The sequence below is a fragment of the Perognathus longimembris genome, chromosome 18 (assembly GCF_023159225.1).
Source record: "Perognathus longimembris pacificus isolate PPM17 chromosome 18, ASM2315922v1, whole genome shotgun sequence".
NCBI classification, from domain to species: domain Eukaryota; kingdom Metazoa; phylum Chordata; class Mammalia; order Rodentia; family Heteromyidae; genus Perognathus; species Perognathus longimembris.
The window spans coordinates 30178529-30197879 of NC_063178.1; the positions used below are offsets into that span (position 1 = coordinate 30178529).

The window sequence follows — 19351 nt, forward strand, 5'->3', positions numbered from 1 at the left end:
CCCAAATCGCTTGCGGTAGCAAACCCAGGTAACAGGATACACATGGAGCAGACAATGCACAGATTTCTCCAAAAAATGTCTGCCTCCAAAAATGCCTGTACTGAGGAAAAATTTACTGACGTCGCAGAGAATGGTAAATTGTTTGAAACGCAGGTAACAGACTATGCATGGAGGAACAGACTACACATGGATCCAAAAAATTGTCTGTCTCCAAAATGTCTGTACAATTTACCCACATGGGGGTCTGGGACGTCTCTCACAGATCCCATTGGCAGCCCTACAGTGTGACTGCCAAGGCTCTTTTGCCAACCTCACACACACACACACACACACACACACACACACACATCTTGCAGGGCCACAATACATACACATTGGCAATGCCTCCCTCACTTACCAGCTGGATGTTCACGACCCCTTGGTCAGGTGTCTGGGTGGGTCAAAGGGGGTATCCCAGATGAGCCCCCACTGAAATGATCAAATTTTGATCCCCAAAAGACCTCCAGAGACCAAGACCAATGCAAGCAGCAAAAGGGTGTTTATTTCAGGCTAGCTCGGTCCTCTTCCTACTCACCACCCTGGTGGCACTAAGAGGCTCTGAGGCTAGGGCTTCCAGCTGTTTTATACATTCTTTGGGGAAGGCAGGGACTTAGCATACAACATAGTATCTTTTAACAAATCAACGCACACTGTGGGAAAATGATAAAATAATTCTAAAGCATGTTTTGGGCATTTGGTAGCGAGAAAGAATGTGGAAAGAGTCATTGGTCAGATCAAGGGACCGATGCATTTAAAATTGGTTGGTTAAGCCATGAGGGTGGAGCAGGAGGAAGATATGCACAGCTACAGGGTTTTAGATACTGGAAACCACACTTGTGAGGAGGAGTTCTGGCAACTCTAAAACTTGTTTTTCTTCTCTGCCAGTCACTCTTATGGGTGTTTATGGTTTTTGTGAGAAGTATCTGTCCCAGGGCATTTCATGATCTTTAGGACTTACAATAAGGTCAGTCAGGTACAGAATCAGGTCTTAGTACAATATGGGGTTATTCTAGTCCTTCACTCTGGCTCTATATATACCTTTCACTTGTTTTCTACATTTCCAACTCCTCTTTTGGGGGCCTACCAAAGCAGCTATCAGGGTAGTCACCCACAGTGATCATGAGAATAGCAACTGATTTTTAAAAAAAACAACAGCATCCTTTTCCTACAGCAACTTAGGGTCCCATGTTCACACTTCATTCCTCTATTTCCACCTGTTCTCCATCTCGAACACCATGAAAATAACTTCATTTATGTTTGTAAAGAGCGCACAAAAGTTGTTTGAACCAGAAAGCTCACAATATAAATATGCAACTCAATTTTGGCATTGACCTTGAAATAGTGACATGTAATTGCTGGTTTCAGCAGCATCATTGCTTCCTTAGGCAATAGCACATGGATGCATTTGTGCAGGCCCCTGTATAGGGAATTCTTATGGAAAACTGTTGGAATCAGCTAGTAATGTGAGGTGGATGTTAAGGAAATGGGGTGGGTGAAGTGACCATCTGGGTATGATGCCCTAATACTTTTGGTTATTTGTTGTATCCATGCAAAGGATTTTTTGTCCCACCATTTCACTGTATGTCTGACACAGTATCCTCTGTGCAATCCAGTTGCATCATCCCACATAGCTTTCATGTACATAGTTTTCATGACATAGATGTTGGATCCAATATATTAAGCATAACTCCATCCCTGAGGCCTCACTATCTGTCATCTTGCAGAAAATCATGGCAACTGTGAACAAGAAAGATAATCTGCAAACATGCTGACCAACTCATATTTTTCTCCTGAATGCAAGACTGAAGCTGCAGAGCCCCAGGAAAGAGTTTTGCACGTTCTTTCTAGGGATTCACAAGAGGCTGGAATGGACGGTAGCTACAGTGTACATGTGTGTCAATTAAAAGACACATGTGCACCTAAACAAAGATATATGTCTACACACAGGACACTGTGGGCCTCATTTCCAGCCAAGATTTCAGCTTGGTAGATGCTTTCGGTATGTGTCTTTTGATTTTCACAGTCCTTCTTCTCCAGCTTCCCTCCTTGAGAAGTGCTTAGCTGGCACTAGCTGCTTTTCTACCATGAAGCAGCATGCCCACATGGATGGAGATGCTATGATTGTTGGGTTTTTCCCTCTCTACACTTTGGGAACAGATGGCAGTCAGAGCAAGGATTTCAGGAATGAACTGCACAAGGTGTAAGTAATACATCATTTTTTTCCATTTACTGTTTTGTTGTCAGTATGGACAATGGCTGTGGGAACTCTGGGTACCCAAACAAATGTTCTCTGTCATCTCTATACTGACCTCCCATCCCTAAGCACCAGACACAATTATTTTATTTTGAATCGACTGTGGAGTCATTTTCTACCAGCTAGTAGGAGAGCACCTGGAGTTTCCTGTCTTTCCACGCCTGTAAACTCTTCATTTAATTGCACTATCCCTGTGTCTCCTCCATCCCACCTGTCATGGCAAGGATGAAGTGATGTGATTACAAACCACCCAAGTCAGTGACATAAGTTCTGTACTTAAAGGCTGCAGATACATTTTCTCCCCACAAGCCAGTGGTCTGAGATTCATTTGCTATCCCTTATATTGTGAGGATATTTATAAAAGTTCTTATTGTGGGCTCGTGGCTTGTGATGATGATCTTAAATACTCATGAGGCTTCTAACTAAGGATTGGGGTTTATAACCAGGCCAGGCATAGAAATCATTGAGACATTTATTTCCAAGTAAGCACCAACACCTTGAAGGAGAGCTGTAGATCAGTGGTAGAGTAAGGTCAAGGATAGTACCTGGGCTCTGATTTCAAGTGCTAGGGCACGCACACACACACACACACACACACACACACACACACACACACACACAAATCTCTCTTTATTTGTAGAAAAATAGTTACTGTTTCAAATTAAGCATTGTGTCATTATTTCATGTCAGATATGCTCCACAATCCAGACATAACCAGGCATTATAAAAGATCCCTTAAAAGAGAATTTTATCGGGGCTGGGGATATGGCCTAGTGGCAAGAGAGCTTGCCTCGTATACATGAGGCCCTGGGTTCGATTCCCCAGCACCACATATACAGAAAATGGCCAGAAGTGGCGCTGTGGCTCAAGTGGCAGAGTGCTAGCCTTGAGCAAAAAGAAGCCAGGGACAGTGCTCAGGCCCTGAGTCCAAGGCCCAGGACTAGCCAAAAAAAAAAAAAAGAGAGAGAATTTTATCTGCCCACGGTGAGTTCTGTTTAATGCCTGAATGTGCAAAGCCTAGGCTTTCTGTTGTAGCAGTCTCTTAGTAATAAATGGGTATACAAAAGAAAAGAAAAGAAAAATATCTATGTGAAACTTCATGAATTCTTAGCTGCATAATCCATGCCTCTTACAAAAGAAAATGTCATTTTCCCTCTCATATTCATTTCTTTTTAAGTGCAGTGTGACAAGTGTATTCTAAGGTCATTGTCCACAGTTTGGAGCCAAGAGAGCTGGGATAAAAATCGTTCTCTTACATGCCATGGAAGATATGTGTCTTTACCTTATCTGTCACTGGTATTTTTCCTAATCGTTTTTTTTTTTTTTTCTGGTACTGGGAACCCAAGGCCTAGGCATTGTTCTTAGCTTTTTTTTTTTTTTTTTTTTTTTTTGCTCAAGTCTATTGCTTTACCACTTGAGCCACAGCTACAAATATGCACTTTTTGGATCTTATATTTTATATGCTTGATGTCCTCATAACATAAACTGAATGACTCAAAACATAAGATTTTTCACACAGGTGGAGCTCCCTACTCCAAGATAAAGGCCATAGGATAGTTGGTGTCTCAGGAAATCCTGTTCCATATTTAATGGGAAAAAGCTTTTTGCTCTGGTGCATGTGATAACAGAAAATAAGAATAATCACTCACAGCTTAAGTACGTTTCTGAATCTCATTAATTTCCTCATCAAATCCTCTATAAAAGCATAAGTCACTACATTTACATTCCAGCCAAGAGGCATTGTATGAACAAATTGATATGTAAGAAACTATTCAAATTTATTTTTAATACTAAAAGAAATGCACCTTTCATCTACTTCAGCTGGTTACCATAATATAACATCATGTGTGAGACTGTGATGGATAGAAATCTTATTATTCACGGAACACCTCATTTTCACCTGTTAGCTTACTGTTAGCTTTGCTACTTTTGATCAAGCCATAACAGGTTCCCTGGTCTTTATCAGATGGTCCCAAAGGAGGCATCGATGGCCACTACCATGTTCTCCTTACTGCTTCATTTCCATTGGAACTGGGTGGGACTGTTTACCTTAGAAGATGAGATTGGTTTGTGCATTCTTCCAGAATTGAGAAAACAGATGGCCAGACATAGTTTTTGTGTAGACTTTGAGCTAACAGTCTCAAACTATTTCCAGTCATTGAAATTCCTGTCAATTTATGACCAGATTAATAAGTCATCAGCAAATGTCCTCATTATATATGGCGATAATGAATCCATACTCGATGTAATTAAGTGTGTGGAGCAATATTTCTTAAAAGGCAAAGTTTGTATCCTGAACTCACAGTAGGATTTCACCACGAGAAGGAGATATTTCATTCTAGGATCATTCCATGTCCTTCTCATTTTCTCACAACATCACCAAGAAGTTTCCAGATTCACAGATTTTGTCAAGGAAGTAAACCCTTCCACATACCCAGGAGACGTTTTCCTTGCTTGGCTGTGGTTTCTCTCTTTTAATTGCTCAGATTCTGTGTCTGACTGTGTAACATGGAAGAACTTTCCTCCTGATGCCTACTTGGATTGGTTGGCTGGGCACACTTTTGACATGACTATGTCTGCAGACAGTTACAATATATACAACGCTGTCTATGCTGTGGCCCATGCTCTCCATGAGATGCTTCTTCATCAAGCAGAGGTACAAACAATGGGAAACAGAAAAGAGACAATGCCTTCCCCTGCACAAGTAAGGCCTTCTGTTATAGGTGGCACATACTGTAAGCAAAGTTCAGGCCAGTAACGGTGACAAAATTAATTTGATGTTCTATAAATTCTTTCATTTACAAATAGCATCTATATATTCCTGGCTGACATTTTGAAAACTGTAAAAGCACTTTTTCCTATGAGATTCTTACATGGTAGCAATGGATGACATGTGAAACTGAATTACACATATTTTTCATAACTGACATGATTTCATTCCACTTTAGGTATCACTAATATAGTAAGCATACACTAGAGATGTTCATAAAATTAGTGTTTATTGACAAACTGCAGCCAGGCAACTGAGAACTGTGTCCTTGATGACTATTTACATGCAACTGGTTTCTATTGAAAAGAGGCTTTCTACTCCTTCAGATTCTGAAAGATTATATTTATCCAACCATACAATTTCTTCTGGTGTACTTCATGGGGTGTCTTGGCTATACTTGAATTCTGAGTCGTATATACACTGAAATCAGGAGCTTTCCTTGGTTTAGATTTTCTTTTCACTTCACTCTGGGATGTATTTCAATATAAGATGATATATCTTTTTAGCTGCATGGTTTTCTGGAAAACATCCAGTTCCACAATCCTGCTGGAGATCAAGTGATTTGGGATGAGGAAAGGAAGTGGGAGGCAGAGTATGACATTGTGAACATTTGGACTTTTCCAGACGGTCTTGAATTTAAGGTGAAATTAGGAAAGTTTCCTCCATATGCCCCACCCGGTCATTAGCTGTCTTTATCTATTGATATGGCACAGTGGGCCATAGAGACTTCAGAGGTTGGTTAAATTTAATTATAAAGCTATAAGGACACATAAGGAAGAGAAAAAAATCACCATTAAAAATGTATATCTGGTTGGATGTCAAGAATTTAGTCCTGAAATACTACCTACTCAGGTGGTTGCGATCTGAAGAACAGGGTTTGAAGTAAGTCCAAGCAGGAACACCTGTATGACTCTTATACTCATTTAACCACCAAAAAAGCAAGTTTGGGCATTGGTAGCACATGCCTTTAATCCTGTGCAATCAGGAGACTGACATCCTAATCTAAGATTATGGGACAGTTTAAAGCCTGACCTGGCCAAAACAATCTCTGAGAGTCTTATCTCAAGTGATCACCAAAAAGCTCAGGTTAAGCTGTGGATCAAGTGGTAGAATGCTAACCTTGAGCAAAACATTCTAAGCACCAGGAGTAGCAACAAAAGAGAAATTCAGAATTGCTAATGTGGATTTCGAATAAGGTCATAAAATATAAACTGTGTATTTCTTAGCAGGTTTCTAACACCTGACAAAGTTTACCCGTGGAATCAATTTATTTGGCTGAAAAGTTTATTTTACTCCCTTCTGTGGAGGATTCATTCAATGGTTAGTTGGCTTGCTACTTAGGTATCTCTGGTGAGAGGAATCATTGAAGGAGTCTTGTGACAAGCTTTTCAACTCATGGACACTGACATGTAAGATGGTATGATGGATAGAGGGTTCACATCACCTTGTAAAAGGGAAGTCTGCATTATTTACAGCATACTTTTAATGGTAAATGGAGAATTATTTCTCCTTGCTGTTCACAATCTCACAGATGAACAGGAGACGACATGAATTCACAGGAATCTCCATAGGGCTGGCAAATAGCATTTACCTTCTGCCATTAAGGTAAAAATTCTTAAATGTCTCACACTTCTCAAGGTTTTTGTGATCATGTGATATGGAACAGATAACGGTATTCAATTTATGGACTGGATTTATGTGCTTAAATCTTTCCACTTAATAATACAATTGTTTAAAAGAATGGAATTAGTAATAAGTTAGGTACAACATTGAACAGTTATTGATACCTATCAGATTTCCATCAGCCTCCTCAGTCTGTCTGTAGTGAAAGTTGTGGTCCTGGATTCAGAAAATCGTATCAGGAGGGAAAGGCTGTCTGTTGCTTTGATTTAATTCCCTGCTCAGAAGATGACATTGCTAATGAGACAGGTAAGATTATGGCTGAGGGAGAAATACATACTCACTCCTGGAATACCCCAACCCACGGCAAGGCACAAAGTCATGTATTCAGATTGCAGAATCAAATTCCTTCCATCACATAGCAATTAGACTGCAACAAGGGCGATAATGTTTCTTGAAGATAATAAACAAAACATGGGCTCTGAAGAAAAAATAGGCTAAATTTTTTCTTTTTTTAAATTTTTATTATAAAACTGATGTACAGAGAGGTTACAGTTTCATACATTAGGCATTGGATACATTTCTTGTACTGTTTGTTACCTTGTCCCTCATAGCCCCCTTCCTCCTCCCCCTGTCCCCCCCCTGAGGTGTTCAGTTCACTTACACCAAACAGTTTTGCAAGTATTGCTTTTGTTGTTGTTTCTCGTATTTTACCCTTTGTTTCTCAGTTTTGGTATTCCCTTTGAATTTCCTAATTCTAATACCAGTACACACTGTTTCCCATACACTCAGATAAGATTACAGAGATAGTGTAGATACAATCACAAGAAGGTGATACACGAACATCATCAATAGTAGAAACTACAGATACACATGGGATGTTGAAAGTAGTTACAACTGTGATATAACAATCATTTTCATAAAATGGAGTTCATTTCACTTAGCATCATCTTATGTGATCATAAGGGTATAGCTATTGGGCTCTTGTGATCCTCTGTTGTGACTTGCCTAAACCTGTGCTAATTATTCCCAATAAGGGAGACCATAGAGTCCATGTTTATTTGGGTCTGGCTCACTTCACTTAGTATAATTATTTCCAAGTCCTTTCATTTCCTTACAAATGAGGCAATGTCATTCTTTCTGATAGAGGCATAAAATTCCATTGTGTATATGTACCACATTTTCCTGATCCATTCGTCTATGGAGGGGCATCTGGGTTGGTTCCAGATTCTCGCTATGACAAAAGTGAGCTGCAATAACATTGTTGTGCTGGTGGCGTAACTTTGATTTTGTCTGTAGTTTTTTGGATAGAAACCCAAAAGTGGGGTTGCTGGGTTGTAGGGGAGTTCTATATTTAGTCTTCTGAGGAATCTCCATACTGCTTGCCAGATTGGCTGAACCAGTTTACATTCCCACCAACAATGAAGTAGGGTTCCCTTTTGGCCACATCCCCTCCAACAACAGTTATTGTTAGTTTCCTGATATATGACATTCTTACTGGGGTGAGATGGAATTCCATTTCCTTTATGGCCAGTGATGTAGAGCACTTTTTCATATGTCCCTTGGCCATTCTAATTTCCTCATCAGAGAAGTCTCTTTGTGGGTCTTAAGCCCACTTGATGAGTGGGCTATTAGTTCTTTGCGGTTTTGTTTTGGAGGAAAGTAAATTTTTTAGTTCTGCATATATTTTAGATATGAGGCCTTTGTCTGTTGAATGGCCAGTAAAGATCTTCTCCCAGTCTGTGGGCTTTCTGTTTATCTTGCAAGCTATATCCTTTGCCGTGCAGGAGCTCTGCAGTTTGATGCAGTCCCATTTGTCCAACCTTTCTTTGATTTGTAGCCTTTCTGTTCTTTGTTCAGGAAGTTACGTCCTGCGCCAAGGAGCCCAAGTGTTTCTCCTACTTCTTCCTTTAGTGTTTTCAGGGTGTCTGTTTTGATTTCGAGGTCTTTAATCCATTTGGAATTGATTTTAGTGCAGGGTGATATATAAGGATCTAGTTTTAGTTTGTTGCATGTGTTGAGCCAGGTTTTCCAGCACAATTTGTTAAAGAGGCTATCTTTCTTCCAAACTATTGTCCTAGCCCCTTTATCAAAGATTAAGTGGGCATAGTTCTGTGGGTTCATTCCCGGGTCTTCAGTTCTGTTCGATTGGTCTTCAGGCCTGTTCCTGTGCCAATACCAAGCTGTTTTTATTACTATAGCTTTATAATACAGCTTGAAGTTGGGTATTGTAATTCCTCCAGCACTGTTCTTTCTGCTTAGGATTGTTTTTACTATTCTAGGTCTTTTGTTATTCCATATGAATTTCTGGATTGCTTCCTCTATTTCACCAAAAAATGGTGTTGGCATATTAATGGGTATTGCATTGAATTTGTAGATAGCCTTTGGCAATATTGCCATTTTGATTATATTAATCCTCCCAATCCAGGAGCATGGGAGGTTTTTCCATTTCCTTTGTTCTGACTTAATTTCGTTTTTCAAGGTTTTAAAGTTCTCCTCAAAGAGGTCCTTCACTTCTTTGGTTAAGGTTATTCCTAGGTATTTTATGTTTTTGGAGGCTATTGCAAAGGGTTGCTCTCCTGATATCAGCCTCGGTCTTCGGGTCGCTAGCATACAGAAAGGCCATTGATTTTTGAAGGTTTATTTTATATCCTGCAACTTTGCCAAAGTTTTGGATCAGCTCTAGTAGCTCGGGGGTAGAGTCTATGGGATTCTTTAGGTATAGGATCAAGTCATGTGCGAAGAGAAAGAGTTTAACTTCGTCTTTACCTACTTGGATCCCCTTTATATTTTCTTCTTGCCTGATTGCTCTGGCTAGGAATTCTAGTACTATGTTGAAGAGCAGGGGAGAGAGTGGACATCCCTGCCTTTTTCCTGATATTAAAGGGAATGGCTTTAGTTTTTCACCATTTAGAGTTATGCTTGCTGTTGGTTTGTCATACACTGCCTTCATTATATTCAGTTATGTTCCCTGGAATCCCAGTTTTTCCAGGGCTTTTAGCATAAATGGGTGCTGGATTTTATCAAATGCTTTTTCCGCATCCAGAGATAAAACCGTTTGGTTCTTTAGCTTGCTCTTGTTGATGTGGTGGATTACATTAATTGACTTGCGTATATTAAACCAGGTTTGCATCCCTGGGATGAATCCAGTTTGATCGTGGTGTATGATTTTTTGATGATCTGTTGAAGTTGATTGGCCAGAATTTTGTTGAGAATTTTTGCGTCTATGTTCATCAGGGAGATCAGTCTGTAGTCCTCTTTCCGTGATGAGTCCCTGCCTGGTTTTGGGATGAGGGTTATACTGGCTTCATAGAATGAGTCTGGAAGTAAACGTTCTCTTTCAATTTCATTGAAGAGTTTCAGAAATATTGGTGTGAGTTCTGTTTTGAAGGTCTTGTAGAATTCTGTGGTGAACCCGTCTGGACCTGGGCTTTTCTTGGATGGGAGATCATTTATTGCCGTTTCTATTTCAATACTGGATATGGGTCTGTTTATTAGGTTTAAATCTTCATGGTTCAGTTTGGGGATATGAATTTTTTCTAGGAAATCATCCATTTCTTCCAAGTTCTCGAATTTGTTGGCATAAAGGTTTGCAAAATAGTCCCTTATTATTTTCTGAATTTGGGTTTTTTCTGTGGTGATGTTACCTGTTTTATCTCATATCTTGTTTATTTGAGTGTGCTGCTTTTGTTTTTTGGTCAGGTTTGCCATGGGTCCGTCTATCTTGTTGATTTTTTCAAAGAACGAACTCTTTGTTTTCTTGATTCTTTCGATGTTTTTTTTGTCTCTAATTGATTTATTTCTGATTTTATTTTAATTATTTGCTTCCATCTATTGACTTGGGGTTTGGCTTGTTGTTCTCTCTCAAGGAAATTAAGGTGCTTGCTTAAATTATTGAGTTGCTGTTTCTCCAGTTTGCTGATGTATGCACTCAGCGATATAAATTTTCCTCTGAGTACTGCCTTTGCTGTGTCCCAAAGGAGCTGGTACTTTGTGTCCTCAACTTGTTTGAATTCCATAAACATTTGAATTTCCTTTTTAATTTCTTCAATGACCCTCTGATGGTTCAGCAGTGTGTTGTTTAGTCTCCATGAATTGTAGCAATTTCTGTGGTGGCTGTTTGAGTTGTTCTCTAATTTTATTCCGTTGTGGTCTGAGAGAATGCAGGGAATGGTTTTGATACTTCTGAATTTGTACAGATTTTCTTTGTGCCCTAAGATGTGTTCTATTTTGGAGAATGTTCCATGTGCTGCCGAAAAGAATGTGTAATCTGTCCTTGCTGGGTGGAATATTCTGTAGATGTCGATTAAGTCTAGTTGGTCTATGCAATTGTTTATTTCTGTGGTTTCTTTGTTCAGTTTTTGGCGTGTTGATCAGTCCAGTGGTGATAGTAGAGTGTTAAAGTCGCCAACTATCAATGTGTTTGGGTCTATGAGTGATTTTAGAGCCAGTAGTGTTTGTTTGATGAAGTTGGGTGCTCCTGCATTTGGTGTGTAGATATTTAGAATGGTTATTTCTTCCTGTAGGAGAGATCCTTTTACTAGTATGTAGTAACCTTCTTTGTCTCTTCTTACCTTTTGTAATTTGAAGTCAATTTTGTCTGATACTAGGATTGCAACTCCAGCCTCCTAATGGGGGCCATTTGCTTAATAGATTTGTTTCCAGCCTTTCACTTTTAGATGTTTACTTTTGCTGGATAGATATGTCTCTTGGAGGCAGCAGAAAGATGGATCTTGATTTTTGATCCAACTTATGAGCCTATGTCGTTTGATTGGAGAATTAAGTCCATTAATATTGACAGTTAGGATTGAGAGATGATCGTTTGATCCTTTCAGTATCACTATCTTGTTTAAAGCTGTGTCTTCCCATTTCTTGATCTGATGTTTACTAATTAGGGTCCATTTCTCTGTCTGTATTGGGATCTTGATTATTTTCCCTGTATAGTACATCTTTAAGGATTTTGTGTAAAGCTGGTTTGGTGGAGTTATATTGTTTCGGTTTTTCCTTATCGTGGAATACTTTTATTTGACCTTCAGCTATGATGGAGAGTTTGGCTGGGCACAGAATTCTTGGTTGGTAGTTATTTTTATTTAGAGTTTGGTATACTTCATTCCAGGCTCTCCTTGCTTTCATGGTCTCTGCTGAGAAGTCTGGGGTAATTCTGATTGCTTTTCCTTTATATGTGATTGTTTTCTTTGCCCTAACAGCTTTGAGTATTTTTTCCTTGCATTCTTGCTGAAGCTGTTTTGATCACAATGTGTCGGTGGGATGTCGTATTCTGGTCTGGTCGATTTGGGGTTCTAAATGCTTCTTGTATCTGTATAGGCCTTTCCTTCTGGATATTTGGGAAGTTCTCAGCTAATATTCTGTTAAATAGGTTGCCTATCACATTAACCTCTTTCTCCAAGTTTTCCTCAATACCTATTATCCTTAAATTGGGCTTCCTGATCGTGTCTTGAATCTCCTGTAGCGATCTGTTTTGTTGATTGGACTGGATTTGTATTGATTTTTTATCTTTCTCCATAGAATCTAAGGAAACTTCAGCTCCCGAAATTCGATCCTCTGCTTCAGTTAGTTGGGACTGTAGGCTAGTTACTTGATTTTGAATCTCTTTTGCTTCTGACTGGTCTTTCCTGATAATTTCCATGTCATTTCTTAGGTCTTGTATGGACTTCTTTACTTCATTACTTTGGTTTTGAGAGTTGTCTCCCAAATCTTCAAGCTGGTTAGCTATCTTTTCATTTGACTCTTGAAGTTCATTTATCTTTCTATTTGTTGATGCCATGAAATTCTCCATTAATTTTTGCTTTGCCTCCTCATGCTCTGGAATAATTGACTGAAGAGATACAAACTTTTCATTTATTATGTTTATCAGTAGACTTTGTAGAGCATTTTGAGGGTTCTCTTCTATGTCTTTGATTGGCTGCTCTGCTTCTTGCTTGTTTTGAGTGGGAGATAAGACTTCATTGTTTGCCTTCTTTCTTGTGTTTCTTCTGCCCATTTGAATTGGGGATGCCAGTCTACCAGCACCTGTGAGCACCTTTTAAGACCCATCGCAGCCCTTACCAAGCACTGTTGTGTAAATCTTACAAGTTCACAATTATGTACAGATACCTTGTATACCTGTCTATAAAATTAGATTTGGTGTTCCTAAAGAATACAATCTCAATATAACAACTGATCCTGAGCCCTGTATTCAGTAGTTACTTATTTACTGTTATAACCCTATATGCAATTCTTGTTTTTATATTAAGATCTTTTAGGACTGGCTTTCTCTATGAACCCCTTTGCTTCACTCTTATTAAGCTGGGATACCCTCTATCCTCTATCCAGGAGTCATTGGAGACTGGAGGTCCAGGCAGTAAGTCAGGAGGGTAAGTTGGAGGTAGTAAAGAGAATAGAGTAAAATGTATTGGGGAGGGGAGGTGGTGATTTTGGTTTAGTTTCAGTGACATGTAAGTGTCGAGAAGAGTAGAATCAGTAGAGAGAGTAAGGTTTCAATGATAGATAATGGAGAGTTAGCATAAAAGAGTGGACGTGTTCTTCATAGGAAAGTAAGTTTTAAAGAAAGAGAACGCAGAGAGAGAAATAAAGTAAAAGTAGTGGGAGACAGACGCACACAACAGAGAATAATTATTTAAAAAAAAGAAAATAAAAAGGAAAAAAATTTTAAAAATCAGCAAAGGAACAGCCCAAACAAACAGAAAAGAAAAAAAAATCTTAATAAAACAAACTGGTAAAAATACAAAACATGGGGGGAAAAAAAAGACGACGTTTCCGAATTGGAAAAAAATTTTTTTTTAAAGTTTAAGAAAAATTTTTTTTAAAGATCAAGAAATTTTGAACAGATAAAGAAAAATTATGTAGTCTTCTTTGTTTGGGTCCTGTTTCCACAGTCTCTGGTTTCCTTATGATGGTCTGCAATCTATATTCCTGATTTTCTGGGTTTGGCAGAATTCAGCTTGCTCCTCTGTTTGCTGCAGGGCCGTGGCCTTTACAGACTGCCATTGAATAGGCTGTGAACTCAGCAGGGAGGTGCGCCTCTGGCCTCTTTTACCCAGCTGAGAGGTGCTTGCCTGTGCAAGGCTTCTGCCTCCTGCATGGGGCGGCCTCTTTCGCGGAGGTGGCTTTGGAAAGCAGCTCCTTTTTGGGCTGGGAATTGGACTTCCTCTGTGACGGGACTGTTTAACTGTCTCAGGAACCTCAGTCTGGTGTTTCCCTGCCGCTGGGAGCTGGTGGCTGTTTTTGCTTTAAATTTAGAAGTTCCGGCGGGCAAGGTGGGGCACCTCTGGCTAAGCCGAGGCCCAGGGCACACCTCCCACCTGGGCAGGGGGCGTTCTCCTGGGCAGAGTTGGCTCTCGCTGATTGGTCCCTCTTGCCCTTTTCAAAGATGGCTAATTTGACCTCGCTTTTCCCAGGCCTGCTTTAGTTTCAATCTGGTCTGACCCTATGCCAGTGGCAAAGATGGAGCTTTGCTCTGGCGGTGGGGGCAGGGCTGCCTTGCTGGAGTTGCTCTGTGGTCGCAAGTGAGAATATCTTTCGTGGGTACTCACGCTTTCTTGGCGATTTCAGGTTGTCCGTGCTCAGGCGCTGGCAGGTCTCCGCTGTGTGCTTTACCTTCGTGGAGTGCGGTTTGCTGTGATGGGCACTGTGCCAGTGCCGCCGACACTGGTGGGGCCGTGGGAAACCGCCCAGAGCTCAAATCTCTGTTTTCAGATGTGCAAAGTCGGTTTTTCCTTCCTGGCCAGAATCCCTGTACTGTTACAACTTAGGCTGGTTGTATTTCTAGTGGTAAAAGTTTCTATGGGGTGAGAAATCTGCAGTGCTGGAGGGAGCTGAGCTATTGCACTTCAGCTGCTCTGCTGTCTTCCCGGAAGTCTCTAGGCTAAATTTTTTCTACTCCTTTGTATGCAGTTTTGTTCAACTTATTAATCATGTAAGATCAACTGCTATCATATGAAGTGCAATGCCTTCTTAAGAACAAGGTTGTCGTGTTCTTTAAAATTACATATAAAATACAAAGGAAACAGACATGTCCATCTTTATTCCCTTCTGAACAGAATTGTTCTTGCAACAAAGTGAATATTATGAGTTGAGTTTATGGTACAAAGGAGGAACAAGTGTTGTGCATACCGTGATTTTATACCTTCCATTCGTGGTTTGATTCCCTGTTCACCACCACTTTACAGGGGCATAGTTGAGAAAAATACAGAAGTTTGAGGAAGGGTCCCAATACTCTTATTTATATAGCACTGAGACTTAGAAGGGAGTGCAAGCTTTACAATCCATGATAGTTAATGTGGTATTTCAGTTGTATGTACAGGCTGAAAATTATCATGGCAACATGAAGAGGTACAGAAAACAACTGTGAAGATATTATAAATGGCAAGATATATTACGGGTTAAATTCACTACAAGCAAAAAGTTTCAGTATGACATAAAAAGAGAGTGAAGGTGGGAATATGATAGAGACCTAAAAAGAATACTGGACATGTCTGGTAATACTTGGTATTTTTCCTATATGCTAGGAAGTATTGACATGGCAGAATTACCTCTAGATAGGAGTTTCTTAATTTCCTGCAAAATACTGAAAATAGACTGATGGTTATTGAACTTCTCACAAGATATGGAGCAGTGTGTGAAGTGTCCAGATCATCAGTATGCCAACACACAAAGAAACCAGTGCCTCCCAAGAGCTGCAAGATTCCTGGCTTAAGGGGAGCCCATGGGAATGGCCTTGGCCTCCATGGCTCATGGTTTATCAACAGTCACAGCACTTGTTCTTGGTGTCTTTGTGAAACATCAAACACCCCCATTGTCAAGGCAAATAACCAGGCTCTCAGCTACATTCTGCTCCTGTCCCTCATCTTCTGCTTCCTCTGTTCGTTGTTCTTTATTGGCCGTCCCAACACGGTCACCTGCATTCTACTGCAAACCACATTTGGAGTTGTGTTCACTGTAGCCATTTCTGCTGTTTTGGCCAAAACTGCAACTGTAGTTCTGTCCTTCAAGGCCACTTCTCCAGGGAGAAGGCTGAGGTAGCTGGTGGTATCATGGGCCCCTAATTTCATTGTTCCCATCTGCACCCTGATCCAAATGACTCACTGTGGTATCCGGCTGGGAACCTCTCCTCCATTCATTGACACAGATGCACACTCTGAACATGGCCACATCATCATCCTGTGTAACAAAGGCTCCCTCACTGCCTTCTACTGTGTCTTGGCATACCTGAGCTCCCTGGCCCTGGCCAGCTTCACTGCGGCTTTCCTGGCCAGGAACCTGCCTGACACCTTCAATGAAGCCAAGTTCCTGACCTTCAGCATGCTGGTGTTCTGCAGTGTGTGGCTCACCTTCCTGCCTGTCTACCACAGTGCCAAGGGCAAAGTCATGTTGGCTGTGGAGGTCTTCTCCATCTTGGACTCTAGTGCAGGGTTCCTGGGCTGCATCTTTGCCCCCAAGTGCTACATCATCTTGTTATGGCCAGACAGCAACTGTCTTCATGGATTCCAGGACTGAATACATTCTCAAAGAAATAGGTCCTCATAAGGTGAAACTTACATGTTTGGTAAAATATATTCCTTTTGTCCATCAGATTAGTCTTTATTGTTTCAATCCCTGAGACCATATGTCCAATTCACCACCACATCTCCCTTGTGCCAAAAGCCAGAAATAGAGCTCTGCCTAAAGTGGCAGATTACTAAACTGAGTACAAAACCTAAGGACAGCACCCAGGCCCTCATTTTAAGCCCCATGACCTCTACACACACCACACACACACACACACACACACACACACACACACACACAGTCTGTCGAGAAGAAATTCCTTCACTACTTCTGACATGGTTGGGAAAAGGATGGGACTCCAGATTGAAAAATTGGGGTGTTGCCAACATTTTGCCACAAAACAGACAGATTTCCCAAATGCCTAACCACCTCAGAAATGTATACAACTGAAGAGTCCCAAAATGAGAACAAATGAATCTGAGGTGTGATTTTATACCATTCTACTATTCAAATTCCACTGTCCAATGACAATGAAGAAACAAAATATAAAAATAAAATATGGATGTAAATAGTTTAAATATGAATAATGAAACAGGGAAATAATTTATCAATGGAAATGAAAGGGCTCACAGGCACCATAATGAGAAAAATATCCTCAAAAACAAGGAGAAAGTGCTGGGATGTAGCTCAGTGGCAAAGCACTTGTCTAGCAAGGGCAATGTCCTGGATTCGATCCCTAGTGCCAAAACAGAAAAGACAAAAGAAAATATAGTTAAAAAAACAAGGGGAAAATAAGTTTGTATACTAATTAGAATAATTAGTATCCTCAAAATAATTAGAATAATTAGAAATCCTCAAAAGGACTACAAGAAATTATGCATGAATAAAGTCACTTAAAAGATGCCATGACTGCTTTTGCTCAATGAGGAATGAGAACAAGGGCAATAGAAAGTGTTGGGAAGATAAAATTAATGAAACAATATAGCCTGAAAAAACAGTAAAATGAAGTTATTGTATAACCAGATTCTTCATTGTGGCAATTGCTTTTTTTTAAGTGATTTTTTTCTACAGAAAAGGAAAAGGTATATTAAAAACTGATTACAGAAAAAATATAGTATATAGTATATAGTATAATTATCTGGATGTGCAGCAACATATCAACTTTATTCAAATCTATATTCACAGACAATGTTTTTAACAAGATGGGAATATAACAGTGTAGTGGGAGTTTATAGTAATGATAATATAAAGTAAATGATGTCAATTGTTTAACGGCTGGACACCAGGACTGGAGACATGTAAGGTCTTTGCACTACCCATGAAACAGTACACTGTGGAAAGACCACTTAGATGAGTTGTACATCTATGTCAGCAAGTGGGAAATCACTTACAATGCCCAACAATTTACTTGATTTCCAAAGGGAACAGAGAAAATACATAAAAGCACCAAATTATAATGAAGACACAGAGAGCATGAGATGTTTTTAGTTATTCTGTAGGGACTAACCAAATAGAAAATGTTTGAATATGTCTATTAATCTAACTAGATCAACTTTCTATTTGAATTATCTACATATAATACTGTATAGACAATAAACAAGAAAATATTTCAAATAACCCGAGAAATAGTACAGGATATAAGCTCTATGCAACAGCCATTACAAATTCAAATGAACTGCAGGCAATAGAAAACATTTCCTACTAATTTTGAATTATTCAAAACCATTACATTATCAGTATTTGCAAATGTGTTAAAGTAACTTATGATGTGATGGATTGTCAGACAACATCAAAAGCCTAGTCAATTAAAGAAAAAAACAAAGAAATCTAGACATATAGGGAGACCAATGACTAAGAAAACAACCTGGAAAAGACTTTAACATTCACCATATGTGCAAGAATTTATAACAGGTAAGCTACCAACTACACTGTTGCTGCACGAGTCGCTGAAAATCAGAAAAGTAACCCGGAATCCAAGATAGGCAAAACCGTGAGAGATGGTAAAGCTGTAAGAAATGTTTCTCACCTAGACCACATTGTAAGCGGTCATCATTCTTCCTGAGGCACAGAAGGTGATGATCTGCAATGCTATTCCTCTTCCAACACTTGTAACACCAAACCTGTCGTGTTTCTTGAACCCAGTGTCATTGTTTGCTACCAAATGGATGTCCTACAATGCCATTATGACACCACCTAGACTTAGCATAGTCCCCACGAGTTCAGATCTCAGTTCCACTGCACTACCTCCAGTACACAAACCAGTGTAAAGTATGTGCTCATTCTATGTGGTCACCACCGACCTTCCTGAAGCGACAGAGGGCTGCCACAGGAGACACTGCCTTAACATCCATTCTCGCCATGTGGAAGATGATTATGAAAAACAAAGATGCTTTGATGACTCAGAACACAGGAGGCCTTACACATACACCAGTCCTTAGTACTCACACTGCACAGAAGTGTTGCCATGACTCAAACAGGTAGAGAAGTAGCCTTAAACAAGAAGTGAAGGGACAATGCCAACAGCCCCATCACAGACCAAAAAAAAAAAAAAAAAATACTGTACACCCACAGCAACACTCAAACACACAGTCTTTGTCCATCAAGCCGTCTTTCAAAATGCCCCTTTTTAGCCTTTCTCCATTGCAAGAAATTACCCTGCCTTACCAACCACCTGAAGACAAAACAGAACAGGTGAAATGCTTTTCCCAACCTCTGTAATCTATCTGGACAAACGGCTGTGATGCAGAGCTCTGACTCCAGCCTTTCTCCTTTAAAGCATCAAAAGACAGCAAAATCCTCAAAAGTTACCGGAAATCTTCTACCGTCTTCGAACGTTATTTTGGTAACTCCACTCTGTTTCTAAATTGTAGTATTTTTAACTTTAGTATTACTACTTTATACATATATTTTTATTTTTTCTTTCTTTGTTATATTGATTTTTTCTTTTCTTATTATAATTTTCTTCTTTAATTCTTTTTTCTCTTTTTCTTTTGCTTCTTAGTTTTCTTCTTTCTGTTTCTTTGCTTCCCTATACTCCTTTACTCTTATTTTCACCTCCTTTATTTTTTATTATATCACTTCATCTTACTTGTAATTTCACCCCAACTCATTTTCCTATCTCCTGGCCCTTCAGCCCTTTGTTTTCTTTAGTCTGTTGATCC

General features: G+C 39.7%; 1 protein-coding gene and 1 pseudogene across 1 annotated transcript in view; both read left to right on the forward strand.

Annotated features, from left to right (window-relative positions):
- Window positions 1-2141: 2141 nt before the first annotated feature.
- Window positions 2142-16199, forward strand: LOC125366899 (annotated as a pseudogene).
- Window positions 16200-18548: 2349 nt separating this feature from the next.
- Window positions 18549-19351, forward strand: part of LOC125366900 (vomeronasal type-2 receptor 116-like) — a 12736-nt gene continuing 11933 nt past the window's right edge. The window contains exon 1 of the mRNA XM_048367612.1: window positions 18549-18667. Within this exon, the coding sequence (XP_048223569.1) occupies window positions 18549-18667 (119 nt within the window). The remainder of the gene's footprint in view (window positions 18668-19351) is intronic.